Source organism: Rattus rattus, chromosome 17, assembly GCF_011064425.1.
Source record: "Rattus rattus isolate New Zealand chromosome 17, Rrattus_CSIRO_v1, whole genome shotgun sequence".
Lineage (NCBI taxonomy): Eukaryota > Metazoa > Chordata > Mammalia > Rodentia > Muridae > Rattus > Rattus rattus.
In genome coordinates, this window is record NC_046170.1 from 41,551,016 (window position 1) to 41,578,127 (window position 27,112).

The 27,112-nt window shown below is 51.9% G+C and overlaps 1 protein-coding gene across 1 annotated transcript in view; it reads right to left on the reverse strand.

The window, feature by feature from the left end:
- Positions 1 to 9,341: 9,341 nt before the first annotated feature.
- Ca5a (carbonic anhydrase 5A) overlaps positions 9,342 to 27,112 on the reverse strand; it is a 28,987-nt gene continuing 11,216 nt past the window's right edge. The window contains exons 3-7 of the mRNA XM_032887890.1: positions 19,834 to 19,952; positions 16,189 to 16,284; positions 15,959 to 16,021; positions 10,798 to 10,953; positions 9,342 to 9,769 (exon numbers count right to left, since the gene is read on the reverse strand). Coding sequence (XP_032743781.1) covers positions 9,626 to 9,769; positions 10,798 to 10,953; positions 15,959 to 16,021; positions 16,189 to 16,284; positions 19,834 to 19,952 — 578 coding nt within the window. The 3' untranslated portion in view covers positions 9,342 to 9,625. The remainder of the gene's footprint in view (positions 9,770 to 10,797; positions 10,954 to 15,958; positions 16,022 to 16,188; positions 16,285 to 19,833; positions 19,953 to 27,112) is intronic.

Here is a 27,112-nt window from a genome sequence, read left to right on the forward strand (position 1 = left end):
TCCCCGCCCGCGCGGCCTTTTATTGCTACCGTTACCCGCCCGCTAGGCTCCGCCCTTCGCCTCCGCCGTTGGTCCGTCCGCGAAGGCCCCGCCCACCTCCGTCCACGCGACTCCGCCTCCTCCCGGGCCCGGGCCCAGCCCCCAGGTCTGTTGAAGCACGTGGAGCGTATGATGCGGACTGTATCGCGGCGTGTTTCACAAGACCTGACTGCTGTACGCGGGTCTCCACCCGTGCCTCACACCTCCTTACAAGTCCCTGTGTGCAGGATGTCGGGGGCGGGTCGGTGAGAGCGTGCTTCTTCTCCTGCCTCAGACAGTACAGAGGACTCGCCTGAAGTAAGAGCACCGGAAGGGTGGCTCACTCAATGTTTTCGCCCACCCTTCACCTGCCGGGCGGGAATCCTGGCCTTGTCCCGCAGTGTTTATTTCCCCTTCCTCCGGGGTGCATATCCTGTGCATCTGGGAGGTGGAGGATAGATATCGTATCTAGGATAAATGGGGGTGGGCTGTGGGGTGAGGCACGTTAATGGTCCAGTTTGGTCCAGAGGAAACGAGTCTGAGGGTGAAATGATTCATCAGCTCTGGAGGAAGCAGGGAAGAGTAGGTCAGGGTGGTAGCCAGCTCAGTCATGGGCTTAAATATCTACCTGGTCCATAGGAGAATCTTGACAAACGTTCTAGTGGTACACCCAAGCTGGAGGAGCAAGCTTTAGAAGAGGGGAACCTGCCCTATCTACATAGGGATTTGAAAGGCAGGCTGAGGTGAAAGGACCTTAGTTTGTCATTCTTAGGAAGTCTTAGGTGAGATGGCTCTTGAGGGAATGTCTGAAAGATTGAACATTTCAGGCCTGGTTGCCCGGCATGGTGATTTGAGCTGACAGTCGTGCTTAGAAAGTTTCATCAGTCAAGGTCAGACCAGGAAGCCCCAAGACTCTCTCCTTTTCACTGACTGTTCCCTTTTTCCATCCAAGGGGGTCCCCAGGAAAGCTCACGGACAAGCAGAAGGGAGGGTGAGGGGTTTAATTCAAGAAGAACCTTCAGACTCAGAAGGATGCAAAACCCTGTGTGCTCTGCAAAACATCCCAGTCTGCCCGGTCTTCCCCACTCGTGCGGCATGACCAATGAAGAAATTCAAACCCCTCGCCTTCTCTGGATCCATAGCTGCAGCCAAGAATGCCAGAGCCGTCCGTGGAAGCCCACGTCGTCGGGGAGGGAGGTGTTCAGCCAAGGACTCCAAGGGTCACTGGAGTCACCTCTCCCCACCCACAACCCCCCACTCCAGTATGTCAGCCATTCGAACACAGTGACAAGCCATGACAAGCCGGAGTCTCTGTAGCCTGGGCGGTGGGAAGCTATGGAGCTAAAAGGTCACAACATTAACATGCCATGCTACAGACTGCCTAAATTGATGGCTTTGGGAAGATTGAGAAACCTGCCTCTCATTTTTTACACGGTCCTTCCAGAGGGCTAAAAGCATACCACCAACCCACTGAGACATTGCCAAGATTCCAAGGTGCAGCGCCTAACCTAATAGGACACGTGGCGACCCTTAGAAACACTTCGTGAGGAAACCGACTTAGCAGTTGTGTAACTTGCCTGCCCAGTATGTGCACCCTCGTGGCTTCCCACCTCAAGTCAAGCAACCTGCTCACCTCTCACCTGTGGGCGGCTAACCCTTGCTTCTTTTGGAATCTGTCCCCATTCACAGTGGCTAGGTTCTGCCGAGCCGCTGTGGGGAAGCTTTGATTTGAGCCAGAGAAAGCAATAGTCCACGGAGGTGTAAAATCACAACCACAATTAAACCAAGGCCACTACTAGAGCCCAAAAGGGGTGGCCGTGGAGGAGCGCAGCAGATTCAAATGGCTTCTCTGCGTCTGGAGTTAAGAGAAAGAACGAACAAGGAAAGCAGAGGGGGACCTGTGCTCTGGGACAGCTGGGAGGTCTGGTTCCCGGGGGATTGGAGTCCTAGGAAGCTGCTGTGGTCCTTTCCAGGAAGAGTGACCATGCCCAGTGAATGTCCCCAGGACCCATGGCTCGTGAGTCCTCCGTTGCCACTTTTCACAGGGTTAGGTAAGGCCTTAAACTTCTTCCTGCAAAGCAGCTGTATTATCTCTGTCGGGTGCCCCGGTCACTCCTTTTCCAGCAGTAAGACTCTGAAATGTTTTCCAAGGGCGCCATCTACTGGTAGGTAGAGAAGTTTCGTCTTAAATTTCCTCACTTTGGGCTCCCTGCGGCATGTTTTCCTAGTGGCTAGTTCTTCAATTGGTCAGTAATTTATTTAAAATGGCATTGGGCTAACAGGGTATTGGGGAGCCCTGTCTTCCTATCGCCATCTTGAAATCAGAGCGAGTACCTCTTACAGTCCTTCATAGAAGAAAGGGGTGGAGAAGGTCATTGCTCCCCTCCACCTCTCCTACGCTGCCCAGCGCTCTCCAGCCCTAGGTACACATGTCTGGGTGTGGCAGAGTATTCCAGAGGTAGAAGGTTGATTGAGGAGGTAAGGGGACTTAGTGTCGAAACTGCTATCTTGTCACCTCTACTGTAAGTGACCGTGCCCAGTGAGCCCATTCACTAAGCTGCTTGGACTTGCATAGAACTGGGTCTGTCAGTGCCCCATCTGGGATGAGAAGTCTGTTCACGTCTACCCACGAAAAGCCATGCAACAGAGGCACAGTGACCAGAGTGTTTCTGCAGATGGCAATATGCGTGGATCAGCGGACAACTTGCCTTGAGTCACGTCTACCACATCAGTTCCAAGGGTTGAACTCAGGTCGTTTGGATTGGCTGCAAGCACCTTTGCTTACTGAGCCTTCTCTCTCTCTCTCTCTCTCTCTCTCTGTGTGTGTGTGTGTGCGCGCACGCGCGCGCTTAGAAGACATGCACTTTACCAAAGGCCTAGCATCCTTCTTTCCCCCTCAAAAATTTTTTTTTTTGGTTCTTTTTTTTTCGGAGCTGGGGACCGAACCCAGGGCCTTGCGCTTCCTAGGCAAGTGCTCTACCACTGAGCTAAATCCCCCCCCCTCAAGATTCTTGATGGCGAACGCTGTTGAGAAGGGAGCAGTACTGGCCATACTGTTAAAATGAATGTGTGCCCTGAGCAGCCATGACCTCGGTGAAGAGTGGCCTCGGCCTATCCTTCCAGCAGGCCTTCTGTTTGCCTCTATGCAGTGGGAGTGGAGCCTAGTACCAGCTGAGCCAGGACAGCGCCTCCAGCAGACCCCATCCCCAGCAGTGGAGCCGGTCTTGAGTGCCTCGAAGCAAGTGTGGCTCGCATGGAAACATAACTGGACCCCCTCGGGCCTCCGGGCTCCACGAGCCAGTTTCTGTTCTGCCTCACTAGTCACTTTTGAAACCCCAACTCACAGGTGCACGGCCATGCGCCCTTTTCCAAACGAACCTCGACTTCCTCCACACACACAGTACAGGTTCTTGATGCTCCTGAGAGCAGGAGCCTGTACCATGAAGCCAAGTGGAGGAACAAGTTGGGGTCAACTGGGCTCTGGAAAATAAGAAATTCGATCCCCTCACCCATAAGTACTGGGTGGCCAATCAAACACACTAGATGCTGAGGTAGGAGGATCTTCCATTCCAGGCCAGCCTGGATTACATGAAACCCTGTCTCAAAACCAAAGAGGCTCTGCCCCTGCTCCCGGGCAGCCCCGCATGCCTGACCTGGTGTTGCATTGAGCTCTCTCATCTCTGAGGCTTTGTTAGTCCCTCTGTCCCAGGTTTCTATGCTTTGATTCCTCAGAGAGCCCCAGCCCTGCGTGCCCTCCTCCCCACCCTGCTTCATCGCTGCCTTGCTTACACCGAGCATCTCTAGATCACCAGTGCTTGCCGCTCCCAGAAGCACACACCTTTCACACCGGGACCACAGGCCTGTTTTTACACGGGGTCACTTTCACTATATAGCCCTGGGTTAGCCCGGTACTTGCTATGTAGACCAGGCTGGCTTCAAGCTCACAAAGGTCTGTCAGCCTCTGCCTCTCATGCACTGGGTGGGGTTACAGGCCTGCACCTCCCCAGCATACTTCTTGATGCACCCTAACTGCCCTGTGCTCTAACAAGTGCACTGCCAATAAAAAGCTATTGGGCTAAACGCTAAAATAGAGTCAATCGCATGGATAATTATGAAGTAAAACAAAGGAGGACTGTACCATGTATGAGCGTGCGCGCGCGCGCGCGCGCACACACACACACACACACACACACACACACACACCTCTGCCATTGTGTTTGGGGTTATACCTTTGAGAGCATGTGTTGGAGACGGCCCTCGGAATTAGAGGAATTCATTAAAAAGGATCGGCAGAATTTACCCTGCTTAAAGGTAACTTTCAAATTCAGAAGCATTTGAGTGCAACTGAAAAAGATCCCTAGCTGACAGGAAATTCTGACGAGACTAATTTCCATCCTAGAAACACAGCTGCCCTCTCTCCTTCCTGCTGTGGACACGGACTCTGCCCCTGAACCCAAGAAGGCTATGATCAAGCTGCCTGGTGGTCCACACCTATAAACCCAACACTCTGTAAGCTGAGGCAGGAGGATCACAAGTTCTAGGCCAGTGCGGGCTGTGGGAGGCCCTGTCTCAAACACGAGTGAAGCATGTTGCCCCCTTTCCCTTAGAGGCTCCTCTGGTGATGAGGGGCCTGAGGCGGAAGGAAGCTCCTCCCAATGTCTCCCTACGGGCAGGGAGAATGGCTGAGGCAGAGGTTAAGGGCCGGAAGGAGTGGCTCTTGCAAACAGTCATGGTATCACATACACAACTGTTCTGCCAGAGAGCCAAGGGCTGGGCTCCCCCCATGAGAAACAGGTGCTTTAAGCCTCAGTACCACAAGAAGATTCTGGAACAGGGAGGCCAAAGGATCATGTTTGTCTCACAACCACACCCCCAGACACTTCCCCATTCAGAGAAGTAAATTTGGTGAGAACAGAGAGGAAAGGCAACGTCTAAGCCAAACAGCTCGACGGCGGAGGGAGGCTGGTCAGGGCCCAATACAATACGAGACAAACAGCTTGAAGGGGCCTCAACTTGGGCTATGGTGGCAGTCACAAGAGCCCACTGTCAACAGAGGGACAAAGTCTTGAGCTGTAACCACTGACCACAGAACACAGCTGAATAGGGGCACAGCCAGGCCTTCAGGGGAAGAAAGGATGGGTATCTAGCAAGGGGGGAGTAACTCTCTTAGAATGGCTGCGCATGCTCTGGGACTGACAGAGGCTGATGCCCCAGGTTACACAGAATGGGTGGGTGGGGGACTGGGGTACGGTACAGGGACAGCCAACACTGCTGAGCCGGTGGCTATTGTCCCAATGAGGCAGAATTGGGAGATTGATCAAATGTGGCCTCTTCACGGGGACCCAGCAAGAGTTCTCACATGTCTGCATTCTTTAAAAAAAAAAAAAAATTGGAGAAAGTAACACAAGAGCCAAGGACAGAGCCTTGAACTTTCAAAGTTGGGCCAGATATTCTGAAGACAATGGCGTGCGGCCTCTGAGCCTACCAGGACCGGGAGGGAGGCAGGATCTTTTGGGGGGTTTTTTTTTGCCCTGCTGCTTTGAGGGCTGATATCAAAGGCCTTTTCCCCCCATTTTGTTTATATTTTGTAGCAAGGTGTCCAGGCTCAGTCCTCTTCCTGGGAGTGTTTTAGTGTCTCCAGGCTAACATGGCTTTTTATAAATAGCTAACAAAAGGAAATTTTTTTTTTCCAGGACAAAGGCACCCTTGCCCTCAGAGGAAAGAGTCGCTGCAGGATCCTGTCTGAGTTCTTGTCGGATGTGAGGCAGAGGTGCGGTGGGGCTAAGCCCCTTCCTCCCAATAGATGCCTCCATCTTTGTGACTGTCCTCTTCCTCTGAGACCCCATGAAAATGGATGTTGATGAATGATTGTGGCTCCTCTGGGACTCGTCCCAGGCTCAAACCTTGAGAGCTGGGCTCCAAACCCAGAAGAGCCCTGTCCCTCAGAGAATCTCCTGAGGCCCAAGCTCCTCACGCTGATCAAGTTCCCCGAATGGTCTGGTCTGGTGGGAGCAGCTCTACGCCTGCATGTGAGACTTCAGGAACTCTCTCTCATGGATGCTGCTTTCCGATTGCTGCGTGAGTCTCAGAGGGCTGGGGGGGACGCACACGCGTGAGGACCTGGGTATCCACTCTCTACAAAAAGCCAAGCATGGCGGTGTCATCTATCACCCCAGCACAGAAGACAAAAAAGCACGTCCGGTGACCTCGAACTCAAGAGTTCAAGTCTCTGCACCAGCATCTCACGCGCTACAGTTAACCAGCGTGCGCTATCACGCATGGCCAGAAGGCACACCTGTCTGTCGGGAGCCTCTGCGTGGGGTCCTGTCTTGTTCTAGCCACTCGTTCGTGTGGACTGAAGTCCCCTCTCGCCCCCCCGCCCCCGCCATCAGAGACTTGAGGATTTCGTTTCCTCAAGAATGAACTTCAGGTTCCAACCAAAGGCAAGATGATCGCTTGCCCTCTGGTGTCCCATCTGTAGCGACAGAGCCACCTGATCCTCTCATACTCTGTTGCCAGTCATGGCAGCCAAGACGCCCAACATGCCTGGAAGTCAAGAGTGGCCTTCAGGAGTTTGCTGCACCTGGTCCAGCTCCTGCCAAGGTCACAGATGCACACTGACCTCTACACTCTTCCAGGCATGTCCGGAAGCCCAGGGTGGCTTTCTGTAGCTGCTCCAGGACACTGCCTAGCCCCACCGCAGGTTGTTGACACGGTAGGAAGCACGGGGATGGGAGAGGACCCAACTGCTGCCAAAGTAAACCCGGGGGCTACGCAGGCTCGCTTTGATTTGACGAGCTATTTGTGGACCTGAGTACATATCTATTCTTTATCTCCCCCCTCCCCCCCCACACCCAGGGAAACACGGTGTGCCCTGGGAGACAAACCGGTGTTTGCTTATTTCTCCGTGCTGTTTTTCACTGAATACCCGGCAGGAAGCGATGTTTGAAGATAACACGACGAGGTCGTCGAACTGCGTTTCCACCTGAGGGAAAGTTGTAATACTATAAAAGCAACGACTGCCACAAGAATGGGTTTCCATTCTTCCAAGGAAACAGTTAAAAAAGAAAAATCCCCAATGGCTGAGGTGACAGGACACCTATTGTCATCTGGAACAGGGGCGATGGAGCCCTGGGTAATCCCGATCCAATGTGTAAACGATGCCTCTGAGCCTGGCATTCCCCTTGGCTTTCTGACGCTGGATGCTGTGTGCTGGTCAGAGCAGGTGCACACACAGCAGACAGGAGGTAGCTCCCATTCCTCCATGAATGCCTTGTTCTGTGCCGAGCCGTCTGCTAGACCATAGAGACACAGTCCCCACCCTCACCCTTGAGACCGACTGTCTTTGCTCCATCAGAGTCTGAATCCCAGAGGGGCTGAGCATAAAGGATGACAGGTGCTGAAGGGTCCCAGAATACATGGGATACACTGGGCCGAGAGGTCAGGAGACACGATAGGGATAAGAACCAGCCTGTGAGGGAGGGTGAGCGTTCTGTAACTGGCCATTGTCAGAGACCAAGGAAGGGGCGAGCTGCAGGGCATCTGAGGGTGGAGACTCCTAGGAAAAGGTAAGAAGCTGGAGACCCAGCCTGGTGGAGCAGGGTGAGGCAGTTGGAAGTGAGGATGCCATGAGGGGTGATTTTTTTTTTTTTTGTTCTTTTTTTCGGAGCTGGGGACCGAACCCAGGGCCTTGCACTTCCTAGGCAAGCGCTCTACCACTGAGCTAAATCCCCAACCCGAGGGGTGATGTTTTTAGAGTGGGCACCACCGAGGCCTCAGCCGAGGCTGAAGACCCTTCTAAGGACACCTCTCCACAGCCAGGTGGGGCGTCCAGAAACGCAGCTGAGGCCCTGAGAGTTGAGCATGGCAGCCATTTTTCCAGAGACATAGTGGAAGGCACCCAACAGAGGGGTGTCTGGCAGCAGTGAGGCGGGGATGAATGTCTCACCTTTCAAGGCCTCTCCCTTTATACCACATCCCTTTGTGGCAGTGAAGGGATAGAGTCTATGGTGAGTACTGTGACACTCCTCAGAGACACCCGTGTCTAAGCCTTTGACCCCATAGATATGTGACCTGGCCTCAGGGACTCTGCCCTGGGATTAAAGACATGGTTATGGAGCTGTGCATGATCCTGGGCTGTGCACCGACACCAGGTAACCATGAGGGGTCTTCCTGAGGCAGCCAGGCCAGACCACAGGAGGAGTCACTCTGTGACTATGAGAGCACAGAGTGAGGGAAAATGCAGTCTGTGGCTATAAGCCAGCAGTGGGGAGGATGGACGGGCCAGCCTGAGGCTGACAGACACTCTCCAGGGCCTCCAGAAGGAAGCAGCCTTGCCCACACCTTGACTGTAACCCAGGTTTTCCTGAAATCTAAGGATGCACTCTCTAAGCCCCAAGCCCTCCATGATGTGTTCCAGGGATCACGGGTTTGACACGGAAGAAGAGGATATTGGTCCCACCCTCTGTGCTGCTGAGGACTCTGGGTGGCCCTAGCAATGTGCCACAGACGACTTCCACGTGCAGAGCAGAAAGTACAGGAGCCGAGAGGCAGACAAGACGATCCGTGTGGGCAGGTTTTTGGTTTTTAATTTGTCCACTTTTTGGTTTTGGATTTTTATTTATATTTTGTTGAGACAGGGTCTCACTACGTAGCCCTGGCTGTCGCGGAACTCACTATGTATACCAGGCTGGCCTCGATCTCACAGAGACCCATTCTGCCTCCCCGGTAGTGGAATTAAAGGCATGAGCCACCACATCCCAGTTTGCTGAGTCTTGAAGGCCACCTTGTACCTATCTTGGGTCTTCTGCCCAGAGCTGTTCTACTCTATCAACTTAAGATTGCGTGTGTGCGTGTGTGCGTGTGTGTGCATGTGTGTGTGTGTGTGTGTGTGTGTGTGTGTGTGTGCGTGTGCACGTGTTTATGAGTCTATGATTTGGGCATTTCGGTGCACGTGTATAGACGCAAATGAACATTCTTTGTGTGTGGATGTCACAGGGCAATGTCACATGTCAGTCCTCAGACACCTCCCACATCTTGCCTGAGACAGGACCTCTCACTGGTCTGGAATTTTGCTACACAGTCCGGGCCAGCTGGCCTGCAGACTTCCAGGAATCCACAGACTCCACTCTCCATGTCGCCATAGTTGACTCTTTGTACGGATCCTGGGGATGGGAACCCAGGTCCTTGCAGCATGAGGCAAGCTGTTTGTGGGCTGAGCTGCCCCTCCAGCTCCGCTTGGGTTTCTTAAGTACATCTCTTACTCGCAAAGGCAGCGAAACAGGCTGACTGGAGCAATGGTCTCCTCTTTTTTTTTTTTTTTATTTTTAAAGATTTATTAATTTAATGCATATGAGTGCAGTGTCGCTCTCTTCAGACACACCAGAAGAGGGCATCAGATCCCATTACAGATGGTTGTGAGCCACCATGTGGTTACTGGGAACTGAATTCAGGACCTCTGGAAAAGCAGTAAATGCTCTTAACCACTGAGCCATCTCTCCAGCCATTTTTTTTTTTTTAAATCCAGGCGTCATGCCATGGTGCACCCTGGAAATGCGCACCCCCTTTTCCATCCGCTCTGCCTATCCTTACAGACCTCATCCTGAGATCAAGACTTTGTTCCCACCCTGGGGACCTGGAAGGAGGAGCGAACGTTGCGGCCCCTGAGTGGCTGGAGTGGGCGGAAGTTGTTCACCATCACCTCCTCGTCCTCACCTCGCCCGGAGAACAAGAGTGTACGGAATGTGGACAGCTGCAATAGAGAACAGCCTTGGTGAGCCGACTTGGGCACAGAGAGATCCACACGCCAGGCGTCCCCTCCCACACTGAATCAGGAGTGACCCACAGAACACAGCTTAACGAACCCGTGACTCTGTGATGCCTAAGGCTTCACCAGAGGCTCAGGGGTTGCTTCTCTGTTGGGGCTGGAGAACCCACAGGCAGGAGGGAACCCCAGGAGTCCCAAAGAAAGGTCACAGGAGGATGCTGAGGCCCAGCCGAGCCAGCACCTACTCACCAGCCTCTGAGTGAGCCACGTAGAGAGGGAGGGAGTGCTCTGTGTATGTGCCATGATACGCATTTTTCAGTTAATGTATACATTTACAACTCCCACCCCCACTGAACTCCTGTGATGAGGTGGACAGTAACATCAGGACAATTAACCACTCCCCCCCCCCGGAAAGAAAACAACCTTTCCCCAAGGCAAACAGAAAGGTCCTATCCATATCCAGATCTGAGAATGGCTTTCGTCCTTACATGGATAGGCAGAGCTCTCTGACTCAGAACAGTGATCGCGCCTGGACCTCAGGGAGTATAATGCATGCTCGCTTCATACATGACGTACGCCACCCCAAAATGCAACCATTGCCCCTTGCACTCAGTGACTCTCCTGCGAATGGAAACCCCTCCCAGCAGTTCGGGAACATCTCAAGTACAGCCAGCCAGCGGGGCTGGGGAGGTATGGCCCGTCAGCATTGTGCTTGAGTTTGAGCCTAGAACTGTGATGGTGGTGTTGCTCTTGCAATCCCAGCAATGGGGAAACAGAGGCAGGGGATCCTGGTGCTCAGTAATCAGCCAGCCCCGTGGTGAGTTTGAGGCCAATGAGACACCGCATCTCAAAGCACAAAGCAAATGGTACCCAGAGAGCGGCAACCAGAGGTTGACTTTAAACCTCCAGATGGGCCAAAAAATGGAGTCCGGCAATGCCCTACCATGACACCTGGATGGAGAGGCAGGCAAAAATGACCTCTTTGGGGGTTGTGACTCAGCCTGAGTGCTCACCTGGCTCGGGGACACCTCAATGGGCATCTTGTGCACGATCCAGGTGACTGACTCAGCCAGTGGCGGGGTGGTGAGGGAGCCAGGGTAGGTCCAGTAATCCTGGCAGGCAGGCAGCAGGCAAGAAGGGTCAAAAGGTCCCATGGTCACCTGTGTGTCCTGAAAACAAGAACCACAACCCCATCAGTCAGGGGGCCCAGCATATAGGGGGGCCAGGAAGAAGCCAAGCACCTCTCCATCTTACCACAGCCTTGATAACCAAACGAGCCTTCTGAACAACAGTTATGTGGCCACCACTGTCACATGTGGAAGCATAAAGAAAACGTGACTCTTCTTTATGAAACAGGGACTCCTGCCAAATGGTTCTAGTTCCCCTGAAAGTTACACTTTCCTATATACCTTGGCTGTAAATGTGTGTGTGTGTGTGTGTGTGTGTGTGTGTGTGTATGTGTGTGTGTACATGTATGGGGTACCATTTTTGACAGTTTCAAGTGTGCAGTTCGGGGGGGGGGGTTTAAGAACATTCACTTCATGTAGTCACCGCCCACATCGATCTCCAGAACTTTCTTTGCCTCATTAAACACTGACTCCCATCCTTCATTGACCGCTGGAAGCCACTGTCCACTTCCTGGCTCTGAACCTATAGACCTACAGTAGTCAACATGTTTCCTTTGTGCAGCCCTGGCTGGCCTCGAACTCACAGAGATCTGGGGTTAAAGACCCGTGCTTCCACGGCTGGCTTTGCAGCTGTCTTATTTTACTGAGCATTGTGCTGTTGGGATTTGCCGTGCACAGTGGGTATTAGGAACACCTAGCCTACCTGTCTGCCTGCCTGCCTTCCTCCCCCACCCCATTTTGCTTATTTGTTTTTATGTTTTTCAAGGCAGAGTTACTCGGCATAGCCCCGGCTCTCCTGGAACTCTCTGTAGACCAGGTTAGCCTCAAACTTAGAGATCTGACGCGTCTGCCTCCCAAGTGCTGGGCCTATGATACAATACCCAGCTGGGACAGGGTCTTGTGTAGTCCAGGCTGTCCTCAAAAATCTGTTAGACAGGGATAAACCTGAATTCCTGATCCCTCTGCCTCCTCCTCCTGAGTGCTGAAATTACTGAAGTGAGCCGGAATGCTCTTGTATGTCCTGAGCTAGGATGTTCTGGGTGTCCTGTCACGACTGGCTTCTTCGTTTCATCTGTATTCACCCATGTTGGGCACTGGGCCAGCCTTTCCCTTCTGGCTATCTTAAAAGTACTTCCAGAATGGAATGGGATGGGTGCAGTTGGCCTGGAGCGTCTTTCAGCCCTCAGGATTGCTGGACCAGATGGGCTCTCTTTTTGTTTTTGTTTTTGTTTTTCTTCTTTTACTTTTAAGGACCCACCGTGTGTTCTCAACAGTTGTTGCACCAATAAATCCTACAGTTTTAAAAACAGCTGCCTGTCAATGGGCGGTGGTGGCGCATGCCTTTAATTCCAGCACTTGGGAGGCAGAGGGGAGTGGATCTCTGAGTTCGAGGCCAGCCTGATCCACAGAGAAACCCTGTCTCGAACAAAACTAAACAAGCCAGCCCAGCTGCCTTGTCTCTCTCCAGCCCCCTAACATATAAAGTGTACAAGCTGTGGGCCCCTCCCCCCAACCCTCACCTTCTTCCCTGTCACAGGGAGCAGGTGGGAGCAACCCCTCTCCCCCACCCTTCCACTTCCCACCCTCCCACCCCTGCATCTGCTCCTGGTGTATTGCTCAAGCTCTCTGCCCTCCTCTCAAGACAGCTGGAGTGAGCCTGGCCTCCGCCTCAGGCCCTGTGTTCACAGTTTGTGTTTGCAACGCTTCCTGGGATTCATAAAGGCTCTCTCAGCTCCCGTGGGATGTCATGCAAGCAAGCAAGCATTCCTTCCATTTATTCACAAATGCCTGTCTGAGCTGACCACGAGCCTAACTTTGCCTCAGGTGCTGAGGACACACACACACACACACACACACACACACACACACACAGAGAGAGAGAGAGAGAGAGAGAGAGAGAGAGAGAGAGAGAGAGAGAGAGAGAGAAGTGGACAGAACCACTTCCTTCTGTGTACCCCCGCAGGACCAAGAAGCAAAACATAAGCACTTTACACTGGGGACTCTTAGAGAAAAGTAACAAGGTGGGTAGGGAGAAGGTGGGTGGGCGACAGTGAAAGGCACGGTCCCAGAGGCCTAACGGAGTGACATCTGCGGACAAACATAGAAGGCATGTCTGTTGCAAAGGTCCTGAGGCAGAAGCAGCCTGAAGGACATCAAGGACCTGGTGTGGCCAGAATCAGTGGATGAGGCACAGAACCAACACGACTGGGAGAGACATGTACTGAGCTCCGTCAGTACAGTACCTGTGTTGCAAGCCTGAAGCCCTGAGTTTAGTCCTCAGAAGGTACATAAGAGAGCTGGGTGGGGTGGTGTATGCTCAAGAAATCCCAGCACCAGGGAAGCAGAGACAGGCAGATCCTGGGACAGCCTGCCTCACCTCCTCTGTGAGCTCTACGGAGAGACTCTGCCTTAAAGACCAAGGTGGGCAGCACCTAAGGACCAACACCTGAGGCCTGCACACGCACAAAGTCAACATCAACAAGGAGGAGACAGAGGAGGGACGCCTACAGAGACTGGCCTGGGGATCCCTACAAAACTCCACCTTGGCAGCAGGAGTGCCACCTGCTCACCGCCTGGGTGTTTCTCATTATATCAGGATGTCACTGCTCCAAGGTGCAGAAACTGAGCTCTCTCTTCCCTGTGAACCTCCTAGAGGCCCAGTGGTCCCTGGGGTCCTGAAGCGAGCAGGCCCATGACAGCCACATTGGTGGTGGTGGAGGGAGAGGGAGACAGGAAAAATGAACCCAATCAAGACCTTTAGGCAATAATACTGAGTCCTACACAGGGCTCCAGGGGTCCCCCTGATTAAGTCTCTAGCTCCAGGGTCCAGACCCTAAACTCCGGCTGGGCCACCCAGCCTAAGTGAGCCATGACATTTGTAATCTGGGCTGTGGAAAGGAGTCCAAAGCTGCAGCAAACCAGCCTCTGGGATGGGCTTTCTGAGTTGAGCAGGGATTTGACTTCAAGGCCACCTGCCCCTCACCTTCTCCCTCCATCTCTTCATCCTCCTCAGAGTCACCATGTTCAAGCATTTTAAAGTCTGACAGGCTCCCCCAGAGCCCCTCAAGGTAGGAACACTCTCAGAGCCACTGCAGACAGCTGAGCTCTGCACTGCTGCTTGACACCCCCCCAGTATGTGCCACCGCCTCCCCGGCCCCACATGACAACAGTACATGAGCTTTTGAGAGCCACAGCCAGGGCCTGGACCCATCCAGTTTACCAAAGACCAACCCCGTGCACGTGTCACTTTAATCTAGATAACAAGGTCCTCGTGCGCCCACTCCTGAGATCCAAATTTCACAAACAGGGAAATGGGGGCTCTGAGAAGTTGAGTCACTTGACCAAACCACACAGTTCCCTGGCAGGTCAAGGGCCTTGGACCCAAGATTTCTTGACTGAGGATCTCCACCACATACCAAACACCCCCTAGAAGTCCTAAAGCCACAGGACCAGGGGTCCTTGAGCAACTCCCAGTCTTTAGCCTGTGGAATCCCTCTCCAGCTAGGCCTTCTGTGTCTGAAAGTCCTTTTATCTTCTAGAGTCTGTGGGTTATTTTCAGGGGGCTCCTATGACTGGGGTCAGAACTGAGTCTCTCCCCTGTGGTCAGCCTGTGAGGAAAAGTAGCTCCAGAACCTTCCAAGGAAGTCAAACAGACCCTGAGTAAACAACACTCGGCAGCCTGCTCTTTTCTCTCCCACCCCTGTGGGAGGCAGAGGCCAGCTGGGAAAACATCCCATACTCCAGTTTTGTTCTGGCTGTGGACCAGCAAGGAAGAGGGCGAGGAGCTGGGCGCCCAGTACGTTGGCCTTGAGGTGTTCCAGGGCACGCACAGAACAGTGGGGGTAAGGGAGCTGTCTCCATCCCAGGGGGCATCTGGACCTCAACATCAAGAGGAGGCAAGGAACAGATCAAACACTCCTGTGAGCTTTGAGGAAGGGGTGGCCACACTTTCCTGCAGGTCAGCTCTCACCATTGTTAAGACAGATGGAAGCCTCCTCTGTCCCCAGGTCCCCGTGTCTAATGGCCACCTTGCTTCCTTTTGCCTCAGAATTCTTTGTTGTGGTACTGAATAAATAAACCCATCTCTTTGGAATTTCCATGTTTCCATCAAAGTCGCCTCTGGGTTGCTCTTAAAGAAAAGCAACACTGTTACTCTGTCGTCCCCTTGAGACAGGCTAACATACCGAGGTATACAAAGAACGCTCAGCCACCTTCAGGGAGCACCTGAGCCCTGCCTCTGGCCTGTGCACCACCGAGGCTGCCTCTCCCCTCCCCCAACCTCCAGATCTGCTCTGTCCTTGGTTTCAGGCTCTTTTTCTGCTTGCTGGAAAGTGCAGGCCCGTGTTCTCACATCCTGTAGACACATGGGCCTGATTTCACAGACTTTATCACTCCTGGACATTGAGCTTGAGCAAAGCAAGAACCAAGATGGGTTCACAGGCTGCTGGGCCCCTGGACTTGGCAGTCCCAAAGAGTCCAGCACCCTCGTCTCACTGGGGGTGGGAAGAGAGTGAGTGGTAATATACAGAGAGCCTTACTATATTATGCCTCCTCCTGAGATGGGATTTCAACTATCCCAAGGGTGATTTTCAACTTCTGATCCTCCAGCTTCTACCGCCCAAGATGGCAGCTGTCACCCACCACAGACAAGTGACGCCAGTGCTGGGGGTTGAACCCACGACGGCCTTGTGCAGGCTCAGTGAGGTCTCCACCAACAGAGCTCCACCAGAGTCCTCTTTCTTGTTTGTTTTTAAAGAGTCTCATTCTGTAACCCAGGCTAGCCTGGAATTCATTATGTAGCCCAGACTGGCCTTTTTGGCAATCCTCCTGCCTCAGCCTTCTCGAGGGCTGGAATTATAGACGTATGCCGCCACTCTCTATGCTCAGAGGGGAAAGCTTCCAAATCCAACTTGTGACAAGAGTCTTAGGACCGACCCTTCACTTCTCTTTCCAGAGCCCGAATCTCACGGCCTCTGACAAACTCTTTGAATTTTCCTGAGTGAGTCGTTGCTCCGGCAACATGGGCTGCGGGTTTCATGCTTCTTACCTTGTGTCTTACTTCCGGCAAGATGTCCACCAGCCTCTGCAGGGCCTCGTGATGGGCCCCGAACTGCATAGCACAGACACACAAGTGTTAGTCTGGGCAGTAGACAGTGAAAACACACGGTGCTTCGGGGGCGGGGGTGGGGTGGGGAGGGAGAGTGTGCAAAAGGCCATTCTTGATGACCAGGCCCGTCATTCTCAGTGGGAGAGGCATGCGTGCCCGGCAGATGCTACCTTCAGAAACACTCCGATCACCGCCAGTCCATTCTCCCCCGTGGTGGCTTTCTTGTAATTTTCATATTTCGTGGAATTCCAGTGAACCAAATGGAGCTGAAACAGGGTAGACAGAGAATGTTAATACAGCGCAGTGCAGCAGAAACAGTGGTCACACCGCTTCTGCGCGGCCCACCCATGGGTCACACCATCGTCACACAAAGGGCTGGTGGCCAGAGTCCTTGGAGCACCTCAAACACAGGCTACAAGAGCTTTGCATCATGGAAGACAGAAAGGGGCTTTATTTTCTCTTCCTCCTGCCATGACACCATACCCTGACAAAAGCAACTGGAAGGAGAATGGTTTTATTTGAGCTCACGGTTCAAAGTTACCGTTTACTATAGCGGGCAACCCAAGGCAGCAGGATCCTGAGGCAGCTGGTCACATGGGACCGCCACCAGGGCGTGTTCCTGTCTGCAATCCAGAAGGGTTGGTTTGAATCAGAATGCCCACCATTAGCTCTTATATTTGAATGTTTGGTGTCCAGTGGGTGGCGCTGCTTAGGGAGTTTAAGAGGATGGGCTTGTTGGAGTAAATAAGTCCTTGGAGGTAAGCTTTGAGAATTTAAAGGTGGAGGCTGGAGAGGTGGCTCAGTAGTTAAGAGCACTGACCTGGGTTCAATTCCCAGCAACCCCAGGGTGGCTCACAACCTTCTCTAATGGGATCTGAGGTCCTTCTCTGGCATACAGATGTATATGTAGATAGAGTGCTCAGATATACATAATGTACCTCTTGAGAGGGGGAGAGGAGAATTTAAAGCGCATTTCCAATCTGCCCTTGTGCTTCGTGCTTGTGTTTAAAACTGTTTGTTCTCAGTTCTTGTTCCCGTGGCCATGTCTACCACCTGCTACTTGATTCTTCGTAACCATTACCCAAATAAATCTTTCCTTCTATGAACTGCCTTGGCCATGATGGGTTTTTGTTGTTGTTGTTGGTTTGGTTTGGTTTGGTTTTTGAGACAGGATTTCTCAAAGCCCTAGAACTTGCTCTGTAGACCAGGCTGGTCTTGAACTCAGAGATCAGCGTGTGCCACCACTGCCCCTTATGTTTCATGTTTTTTTTTTTTTTCCCGCAAGAACAACAGAAAAGTAATGAAGACAGAACTTTTCCTACACCAGTGAACACAATCAAAATGATCCCGTCTGTCAACTTAACAGTGACCAGTAGCCACCAAAAGTGTCTTGAGTTGCCAAGACAGAAGTGAATAGTGTGATCATTTGTACCAACATGTCACTTGGAACAAGGGTCACCAGATAAAACACAGGACCGTGAGCACTGAACAGTTTCTCAGAGAGGTAAGTCCCCAGCATCACACCTGGCATCCGACCCTGGACTCTGCCCTGTCTTTATTTTGTAATCCTTCTATTTCCTGGATGTGGTTGTGGACCTCAAAAGGCTCTGTGGGAATTCACAACGGGAGGGAATGGAGCAGAGTCTTGCATGAGGCAGCAGGGAGGCAGCTGTGGGGGGTGGGGGTGGGGGTGGTGCTACCCTGCCTGGGAATTGTAGTGCTCTGAACGTGGGAAGTCTGGGTATGTGTCCAGTTGTACCTTCCCACGGATGGATTTTGTATCTATTTGGAATAAAAATGTTACATCTGTGTTTTTCTTGAACTGAAACAAATAGCAACAGGTATTCACTTGGGCTCACAGCATGTCAGTGACCTAGAGCTGAGGATGGCTATCCCGGAAGTATGCTAGATGTGCACGAGTTCCGTGCAGATATGATGGCTTTGTCAGAGGGAGTTCTGGAGCCGCTTGGATTCGGCAGGGGGCAAGCACACGTTTCCTCTAAGCACAAGAGCATTCTCAACTGTGCCTAGCCATGAGTCCTCAGGGACAACGGCCAGCAAGCCCTAGGCATCATGGTTAGCAAGCTCTGCTTGTTGCCATCCAGGGCTCTGCTCTGGGTCCTCACTCCCAGGATGTGCCTGGTCATGGCTTCTGGGAGCAGCTGGGTAGACTCATTCTGTCTACCTGAGACTCCCCAGAAAGCAGCTCCGGGTCTCAGGGTCGGAGCCCTCATTTGCATCGGCCGGCCTCTTGGCTGACAGTCTTATTGTAGACCCCTGGACTTCATTTGTACCCACCTGCCCTCCCTCCTCCCTCCTCATCTCCACAGGGTCACACAGAAATGTCTAGGCATGAACCAGGGAGGGTGGACAGAGCCCAAGACTCTCAAGTTGATCAGCTACCACAGAAGCCTTCCTCAGTAGACACATCTGCTCACAAGAACTGGGAGGAAGCTTTGATTGCCACTAGATGAGGAGAGACGCCTGCGCCCTCTAGTGGCCACACTTGCCAGTTCGGAATGAACCCCAACCACCGCTCGGCTCCATCCATCCTGTGGCTTTGACTAGACACGGGTTCACGTCTCCAACCAGAAGACGATGAGATGAGAGGCAAAATGTTGAGTGTACACCGAGGTTGGGGATGGAAGGCAGAGGGGTGGGAGGAGGAGTGGGCAGAGATGGGAGGGGCAGCAGAGGCAGCACCTACAGAGGAGGGGGTGGATGGACAAGGTAAATAGGGCAATTTGGCAATTCGAGAGCTGAGGGAGAAAGCCCATGGTTTATCACCACATGGGCTCTCCATTTTTTTGATGTTGGGAAATGTCGTTGATCCAGTGCTGGGAGGTCTCCGGGCATCGCCTGTTTCCTGTCCCAACTGCAGAGCCTCAGCTGATTTGATTAATTTTCGGCGGTGACCTATGTTAGCATTCCTTCTAGGCCCCGCCCCACAGTTACCTGGTGTGCTGGCTGGGTTTGTGTGTCACTTTGACACAAGCTGGAGTTATTACAGAAAAAGGAGCCTCCCTTGAGGAAATGTCTCCATGAGATCCAGCTGTAAGGCATTTTCTCAATTAGTGATCAAGGGGGGTGGGGCAGCCCATGGTGGGTGTTGCCATCCCTGGGCTGGTGGTCCTGGGTTCTATAAGAGAGCAAGCTGAGCAAGCCAGGGGAAGCAAGCCAGTAAGTAACATCGCCTCCATGGCCTCTGCCTCAGCTCCTGCTTCCTGACCTGCTTGAGTCCCAGTCCTGACTTCCTTTGGTGATGAACAGCCATGTGGAAGTGTGAGCTGAATAAACCCTTTCCTCCCCAACCTGCTTCTTGGTCATGATGTCTGTGCAGGAATAGAAACCCTGACTAAGATAAGGCAACAGCCAGGTATGCCTGACTCACAATAAAGAGGGTCACCCTCTCTGTCCCTTCTCTCCCCATGCCTATCTCCCCTCTCTCTCCACATGTTCATGGCCACCACCACCCCCAACCCATCTATCTGCCTTTCTCTGTCTCTACTTCCTCCTCTACATAAACTCTATTCCACACTATACCCACCATATGGCTGGTACCTCAGGGGGAAGGAACGCGTCAGCATGGGCCCTCAGAGGCACCCCTACTCCCTCACTGTACAAGGCAGCCAAGTAAGTGGGTGCAGCTGCTCTTACTGTTCTAATGGGCTCAGGAGGGCCCCAGGTCCCAGAAATCCTCCAGTTCGGGCACTTGGTAGGTGTGTGTGTGGTGGGGGGGGTGAGGGCTGGTCAGCCTATGGTAGGCCTGGGATTGAAAGCACCCAATCGTGTGTTGTCTCACGGCATTTACGAACCTCAGCCGGGTATGCATGGCTGTCCACCATGTGCTCAGAGCCCCATTCATCTGTTGCTCCCCAGTGGAAGTGAAACTGCTTCAGCCTGTAGTGGTTTCCCAGAGGCCCACCACTGATCCCTGCAAACAAGAGAAGGGACACATATACCTGGACTGTGTGGGCCCAGCACTGCCTGCCTCTCTCTCTCTCTCTCTCTCTCTCTCTCTCTCTCTCTCTCTCTCTCTCTCTCTCTCTCTGTGTGTGTGTGTGTGTGTGTGTGTGTGTGTGTGTGTGTGTGTGTAGTGGGGGCAGCCTTCTATCTCCAAGGGATTGCTGTGCTGCAAAACACAGGGAGGTCTGTGAAAGGTGGCCTGGCCAGTGCTTGGTCACCTCAGGCCTAGAGTGGTGCCTGTCACAACAGGTTCACAGTAAGCTTTAGGATAGATGAAGGCCAAGTCCTACCTAGAACAGCCACTAGATGGCGGTAAGAACCTTAAGTCCCTACATGTGACTACACAGGATGACTTCTGAGAGGTGTGCTAATCCTACAAGGATTTCCAAAGGGTTTCTTTTCTTCTGAGACAGGGTCTCATGGGGCTCAGGCTGGCACTGAATTCCATTTGTAGCCAAGGATGGCTTCGAACTTCCGACCCCCTTGCCTCCACCTCCTGAGTTCCAGCATTACAGGTGTGTTCCTCACACCTGGTCATCTGGACATCCTGAACAGAGACAAGTTCAACAGTCCAGGGTAGTTGACGTCGTCCCGGTTGATGAGCCCCCATGTGGCTAACCACACTTCCACCTGTAGCTGACACATTCCCATCAAAGCCTGCTGGACACTTCAGCCTTCATAGAAAGCAGCACCAGGTGCTCCCGGGATGGTCAGGCAAGCCTGGGATCAGGGCAGAGCTGGGAAGCCTGGTCCATGGCTAGAGATGCCTCCTTGCATACAACAGACATGCTGGGGCACTTAGCCTCGTGTATCAAAGTGTTGCCGCTTTCTTTCTGTTTCTGTGATAAACACTTTAACCAAAAGCAACTTAGGAAAGGAAAAGGTTTATGTGCCTTAACTTCTAGGTCACAGGCCATCACCCAAGGGACTCAGGGCAGGAATTCAAAGAGGAACTGGAAGCAGAAATCATGGAGGAATTCTGCTCCCAGCACCTTTCTCTCAGGCTCATGATTAGCTAGCTTAGCCCAGGGCCATCTGCCTAGGGAATGGCGTTGCCCGCAGTGGGCCGGGCCCTCCTACATCAGTTAACCATCAAAGACAATCCCCCTCGGATAGGCCCACAGGCCAATCGAATCTGAGCAATCCTTCTATCAGACTTCCTTCTTAGGGGACTCTAGGCCATGTCAAATTGAGAGTAAAAGCTGCAAACGGGCCTTGCGTCATGTGGTGTGAAAGATGCTACTGAGTGCTGACTGCCACCAGCTAATGGGCTGTGCTTCCTTTTCCCTATGAAAACAGTGTGCAAAGCAATACACTGCACGCTGGAGACAGAGCTAGCTCATGCTTGGGCCACGGTTTGGACAGGCGCTGGGCTGGTACAGTCGTACCATCTCCTTATAAACAACCATTTCCTTATGGTGGCTCTGGAGCATCAGTCTTAAAACCTCAAGCTGTCACCTAACTTTAGATAAGAGGCTAGGGGGTTGGCTCAGCAGTTAAGAACACTGGCTACAGGGGTTGGGGATTTGGCTCAGTGGTAGGCGCAGCAAGCGCAAGGCCCTGGGTTCAGTCCCAGCTCGAAAAAAAGAAAAAAAAAAAAAAAAAAAAAAAAAAGAACACTGGCTGTGGGCTGGAGAGATGGCTCAGTGGTTAAGAGCACTGACTGCTCTTCCAGAGGTCCTGAGTTCAAATCCCAGCAACCACATGGTGGTTCACAACCATCTGTAATGAGATTTGGTGCCCTCTTCTGGTATCTCTGAAGATACAGTGTACTCATATACATAAAATAAATAAATATATCTTTAAAAAAAAAAAAGAACACTGGCTGCTCTCCTGGGAGACAGGAGCTCAATGCTCAGAACACGCATGGCAGCTCACAACCATGTAATAAATCCACTTTCCAGGGATCTGATACCCTCTTCTGCCTCTGTAGACACCAGGCACACAAGATGTGCATAGATCCATGTGCAGGCAAAACACACACACACACACACACACACGTATACACACACACACATATACACACACACACGTATACACACACACATACACACACACACACATATACACACACGTATATAATAAAATAAGAAAATGTGCAGATGGAGGCCAAGAAATAACGAGATGCTTCAGTCAGTAAAGTGCTTGCCTTATAAACATTAATATCTGAGTCTGAGCCAGTGTAGTGGTGCAAGTCTTTAATTTCAGCACCTGGGAGGCAGAGGCAGGAGGATCTCTGTGAGTTTGAGGCCAGCCTAGTCTACAGAGCAAGTTCCTGGCCAGCCAGGACTTCATAATGAAACCATGTCTTGAAAATGACAAACAGACAAGGCCTGAGCTTAGCCCCCAGCACCCACGTTCGGTGGTGTGGCCCTGTCACCCCAGTGCTGGGGGATGGACACAGGGGATCCTTTGAACTCACTGTCCAGCCGGCCTAGACTCATTAGTGAGCCCCAGGGCCACGAGGGAACCTGTCTCAAAACACAAAGGAGATGGCTCCTGAGGAACAACACCTGATTTGAAGTTGTCCTTGGGCCTCCACATGGGCACACACGTGCATAATGTATACACACGCTCGATGCTAAATTATAGATGAAATTCTTGTTTTCTAGGCGGGATTCTTTTTTTTTTTTTTTTTTTAAAGATTTATTTATTTATTTTATGTACAGCATTCTGCCTGCATATGTGACTGCAGGCCAGAAGAGGGCATCAGATCCCATTACAGATGGTTGTGAGCCACCATGTGGTTGCTGGGAATTGAGCTCATGACCTCTGGAAGAGCAGTCAGTGCTCTTAACCACTGAGCCATCTCTCCAGCCCTCTAGATGGGATTCTTTTTTTAAAAAAAATATTTTTTTTAAAGATTTATTTTATTTTCTGTATATGAGTACACGGTAGTTATCTTCAGACACGCCAGAAGAGGGCATCAGATCTCATTACAGATGGTTGGGAGCCACCATGTGGTTGCTGGGAATTGAACTCATGACCTCTGGAAGAGTAGTCAGTGCTCTTAACCACTGAGCCATCTCTCCAGCCCTCTAGATGGGATTCTTAGTCCACAGGTAGGGCTGGTTTTGCTGTGCCCTTTGGCTCCTGGTGAATCACATGTGTGCACCTGTCTAGGAGCTACATCCTTGAATGAACACACATTAGCTTGCTTTTAAATGCCTGGCTACCTCAAAGGCTGGGCACTCCTAAACTTTCCCTGCTACCCTAGGCCCAGTCGGGGAAGTGGCTAGTGACCATTTACCCCGAGAGTCTCACATGGCTGGTTGGCTTGATTTCCTGCTGTTCCTGCATCCCATTCTTCTACCCTTCCTCTCTGGGTCCTACCTGCACAATTCTAAGTGTTCCGCCCCGCGCTCAGCCATTGGCTGTTGGCATCTTTATGGATCGATCAAAAACCAATCCACAAACACAGTGAAGACCATCTGATCAGTGGGTGCCACTCACACACTGGGAACTGAGGTCTGCAGATGAGAAGGGTCCAGGCTGAGGCAAACCTGTGGTAGAGTTTGCATCCCAGGATTCTGTTTGGTTCTCTTGGGCTGCAAAGTGGGCAGCTCTAGTCATGGTCCTTTGACGAATGAAGTCTAAAGGCCACCGTGGTCAAACTGGGGCCAGGCGCTGGTTCTGCACTCTGATAAATGGAGTCCCCTGCCTGCCTCAGCGAAACACGGCAACCTCATGAGGGGCAGCCGGGGCTGCAGGGGTCTGGGGACCCATCTGGGATAGGAAGGGATGACTCTTCTCTCCTACCGCCAGAGGCATCGCTCACAAAACCAAACTAAACAACAGCAACAACAACTCCAAAGGCTTCAGTACACCCAATAAAAATAAGGGGAGGCCAGGCGTGGCCATGCACACATTTAATCCCAACACTCTGGAGGCGGAGGCACGGAGATCTATCTCTATGAGTTCAAATGAGCCTAGTCTACATTTTGAATTCTGGGGTAGCCAGGGCTACGTAGTGAGACCCTGTCTGGAAAAACAAACAAACAAACAAACAAACAAAAAGATATTTGAGGGGCTAGTACTTGCTGGCCTGCCCAGGCAGCTCAGTGGGAAGGCAGGTGGAGTCTGATTGCTTCCCAGCAAGGTAAGGTAACCATGAAACCTGCACTGGATCGCAGAGGCTCTGGGGAAGTGAAGTTGGGAAGAGAGGCCAGGAATTGGGGACTCAGAGCGTGAGGCCTTTTTGAGCCCAGGGCACTGTACACATCATACAGCCTCACCATCCAAGAATTCGCACATACGGAGGAGTGGTCCTGAGCCCTTTCAAGTTGGAACAGAAAGTTCTCACCATGACAGTGTTTCCAAGATTAGCCTTGACGGCAGAGGCAGCCATGACAAAGCAGCAAGTGTGTGCTTATTTAAGGACTGGAAAGGCGTCTTTCATGGCTCCTTTTGCTGTCAGGCCTGGGTTTGCTGGCTCAGGGGTGGACCTGCAGGCTCAGGGTGTATCTGCAGGCACAAGGGTGTATCTGCAGGCACAGAGGTGTATCTGCAGGCTCAGGGGTGTATCTGCAGGCTCAGGGTGTATGTGCAGGCACAAGGGTGTATCTGCAGGCATGGGGGTGTATATGCAGGCACAGGGGCGTATCTGCAGGCTCAGGGGTGTATCTGCAGGCACAGGGGTGTATGTGCAGGCACAAGGGTGTATCTGCAGGCTTAGGGGTGTATCTGCAGGCTCAGGGGTGTATCTGCAGGCTCAGGGGTGTATCTGCAGGCTCAGGAGTGTATCCCCAGGCACAGGGGTGTATGTGCAGGCACAGGGGTATATCTGCAGTCTCGGGGATGGATCTGCATGCTCGGGGGTGGATCTGCAGGTACACTGGAACCCTTCTGCAGGCAAAATCCTGGCCTAGTGCTTCGTTTCTTCCAGCTTTGGTTTCCTTAGTCAATAGAGTCCCATAGAGTCCCAGTAAGGATTGCGTCCCATGGGAGATAGACTGTCCAGTGTGTAGGAAGCCTTCCAAGGAAACAGGACAATGGCTGTTGGAATGTGTGCTTGAGGTAAGATAGCTGAGAGCAAATGACACAGGCCAAATCTCCATGTCCTCACATTCTGTTGTCTGGTCTTCAACTGGTGTAGCTGTCAGCGTGAGGTGTAGACTCAGCGTATACCACAGGGCGACTAGCTGACAAGCTATGTGCTGGACCCTGAGTAGGGAACTGGGTGTTTCCCAAGGGATGACCTCATAGAAAAGGCGCTAGAAGCCCAAACTTGAGAGGAGGACACAGAGTGTCTTACTTAGGGTCAATGTTGCTGTGATGAACACCATGATCATAAACCACTCGGAGAGGAAAGGGTTCACTTCCACATCCTAATCCATCACTGAGGGGAGTCAGGGCAGGAACCGGAAGCCAGAGCTGGTGCAGAGGTCACAGAAGGTGCTGCTTCCTGGCTTGTTCCATGTGGTTTGCTCAGCCTGCTTTCTTATAGAACCCAGGATCACAGGCCCCGGGGTTTGGTCACACCCACAATGGGCAGGGCCCTCCACATCATCAGTCTAGACCGATCTGATCCTGGACCAAAATGGTGAAGGCATTTTCTTAACTGAGACTTTCTCTTCTAAAAGGACTCTGGGTTATGTCAGAATGATGCAACATTAACCAGCACACAGAAAGTGAGGCATTACCTACAGCAGGGGTTCCAGGTGACCAGTTGACTCCCAAACCCCCCTGTTCCTGTTGAACACTTAAGCCACTGACTTTGGTCCCAGAGTTCAAAGCCACGCCCTGTTACTTTCCTTTGAGAAAGGGACCTGAGATAAAGTCTACAGAACCAGATAAAGTAATAGGTAACCAGTTCTTTGTAATGATAATACAATGACTAATTTCTAAAAGGCTGCAGGGAAACAGAACCTTTTGCTTGCCAGCCCCACCCGCGCCAAGACTTCCAAGTGCAAGGTTTGTCCTCTGAGGCCTGACCATCCGCCACTCTGTGTTCTCTGAGCACAGGTACATCTGAGGTAAGGGAGATAAAATAGTGTGGTTACATCAGCCAGAGTCAGAGTCTCCTAGTAAAATAACTATTAACATTCGAGGCCAAGGGCTCACTGAGATGACCCCTCTGTTACAACAGTCCCTCTGAATAGCCACCTACTTGTAATTCTGGGCTCTCCCCAGGACAGAGCAGGCCGTTGGCAAGGAACAGCAGCTGCTTTAGGGCTTAAAATTAGCACAACAGAGGCGTGGGAAACCCTTGTTAGTTGGAACAACAAACACCAGGATCTTGCAGAGGCTTGTAAGTTCAGGGGTCACCCCAGAATGGAACCAGTTGCCAACCTGTGAAGGCCAAGGCCAAAGGGCTGCCCTGTGCCCAGTGCTCTCTAGGTGAGGACAAGTCACAGCTGGCCAACAGCTTTTGGCAGTGATCAAAGGACACCACAAGCCCCATCCGTAGAAGGTAGACTTGAACACCAGGCCACGATGAGATCAGCCCTGGCCTCCGCAGAGTGTGGCTTTGCACTTTTCTCTGTATGGTATAGATGACATTTGTAGAAGGGAAATGACATCTGTCTCACAGGAGCAAAGAGCAAATGTGAGATCCTTGTTGCCTCAGAGGGCTAAGCACACCAAAGCTACTTACTGTACTGATAGTCGCTGTCATTGGGGCGACTGAGAATGTTAGAGTCAAGGTGACAGCTCAAGATCCAGCCTGTCTCCATTTTAGGCTTCAAAGCCATTTTATGGTAAAGACAAACTAGGTTCGTGCCTGTTTATGATTAAACCTCTGTTTTCCGAGGATTGGGCTATGCCCCATCTGTAGCCTTAGGGACAGTGATCCTGGGATGCCCACTCCAGGGATAGAAACCATGTCTATGATTTAAAAAGCTGTTTATAACCATCTTGCAGCCCTACCTTTGTTATATGGCCCCTAGGATTACATTGTTACGACTACCTGCTGCAATGGATAGCCTTGTTTTAACTGCCTGTTATATTCTTCTTCTGTAACTCTGTAGCTCCCACCTCTGAGCTATAAAAGACTTGTCTTCCTCTCATCCAACACTGACATCTCAAACCCTGCCTTAGTGGGGAGGCAGCCTGTGTACAGGAACTAAAAACAAAAAACCCAAACCTTCCTTTAATTAACAGCATGCGTTAATTAATTTGGCCGTGATG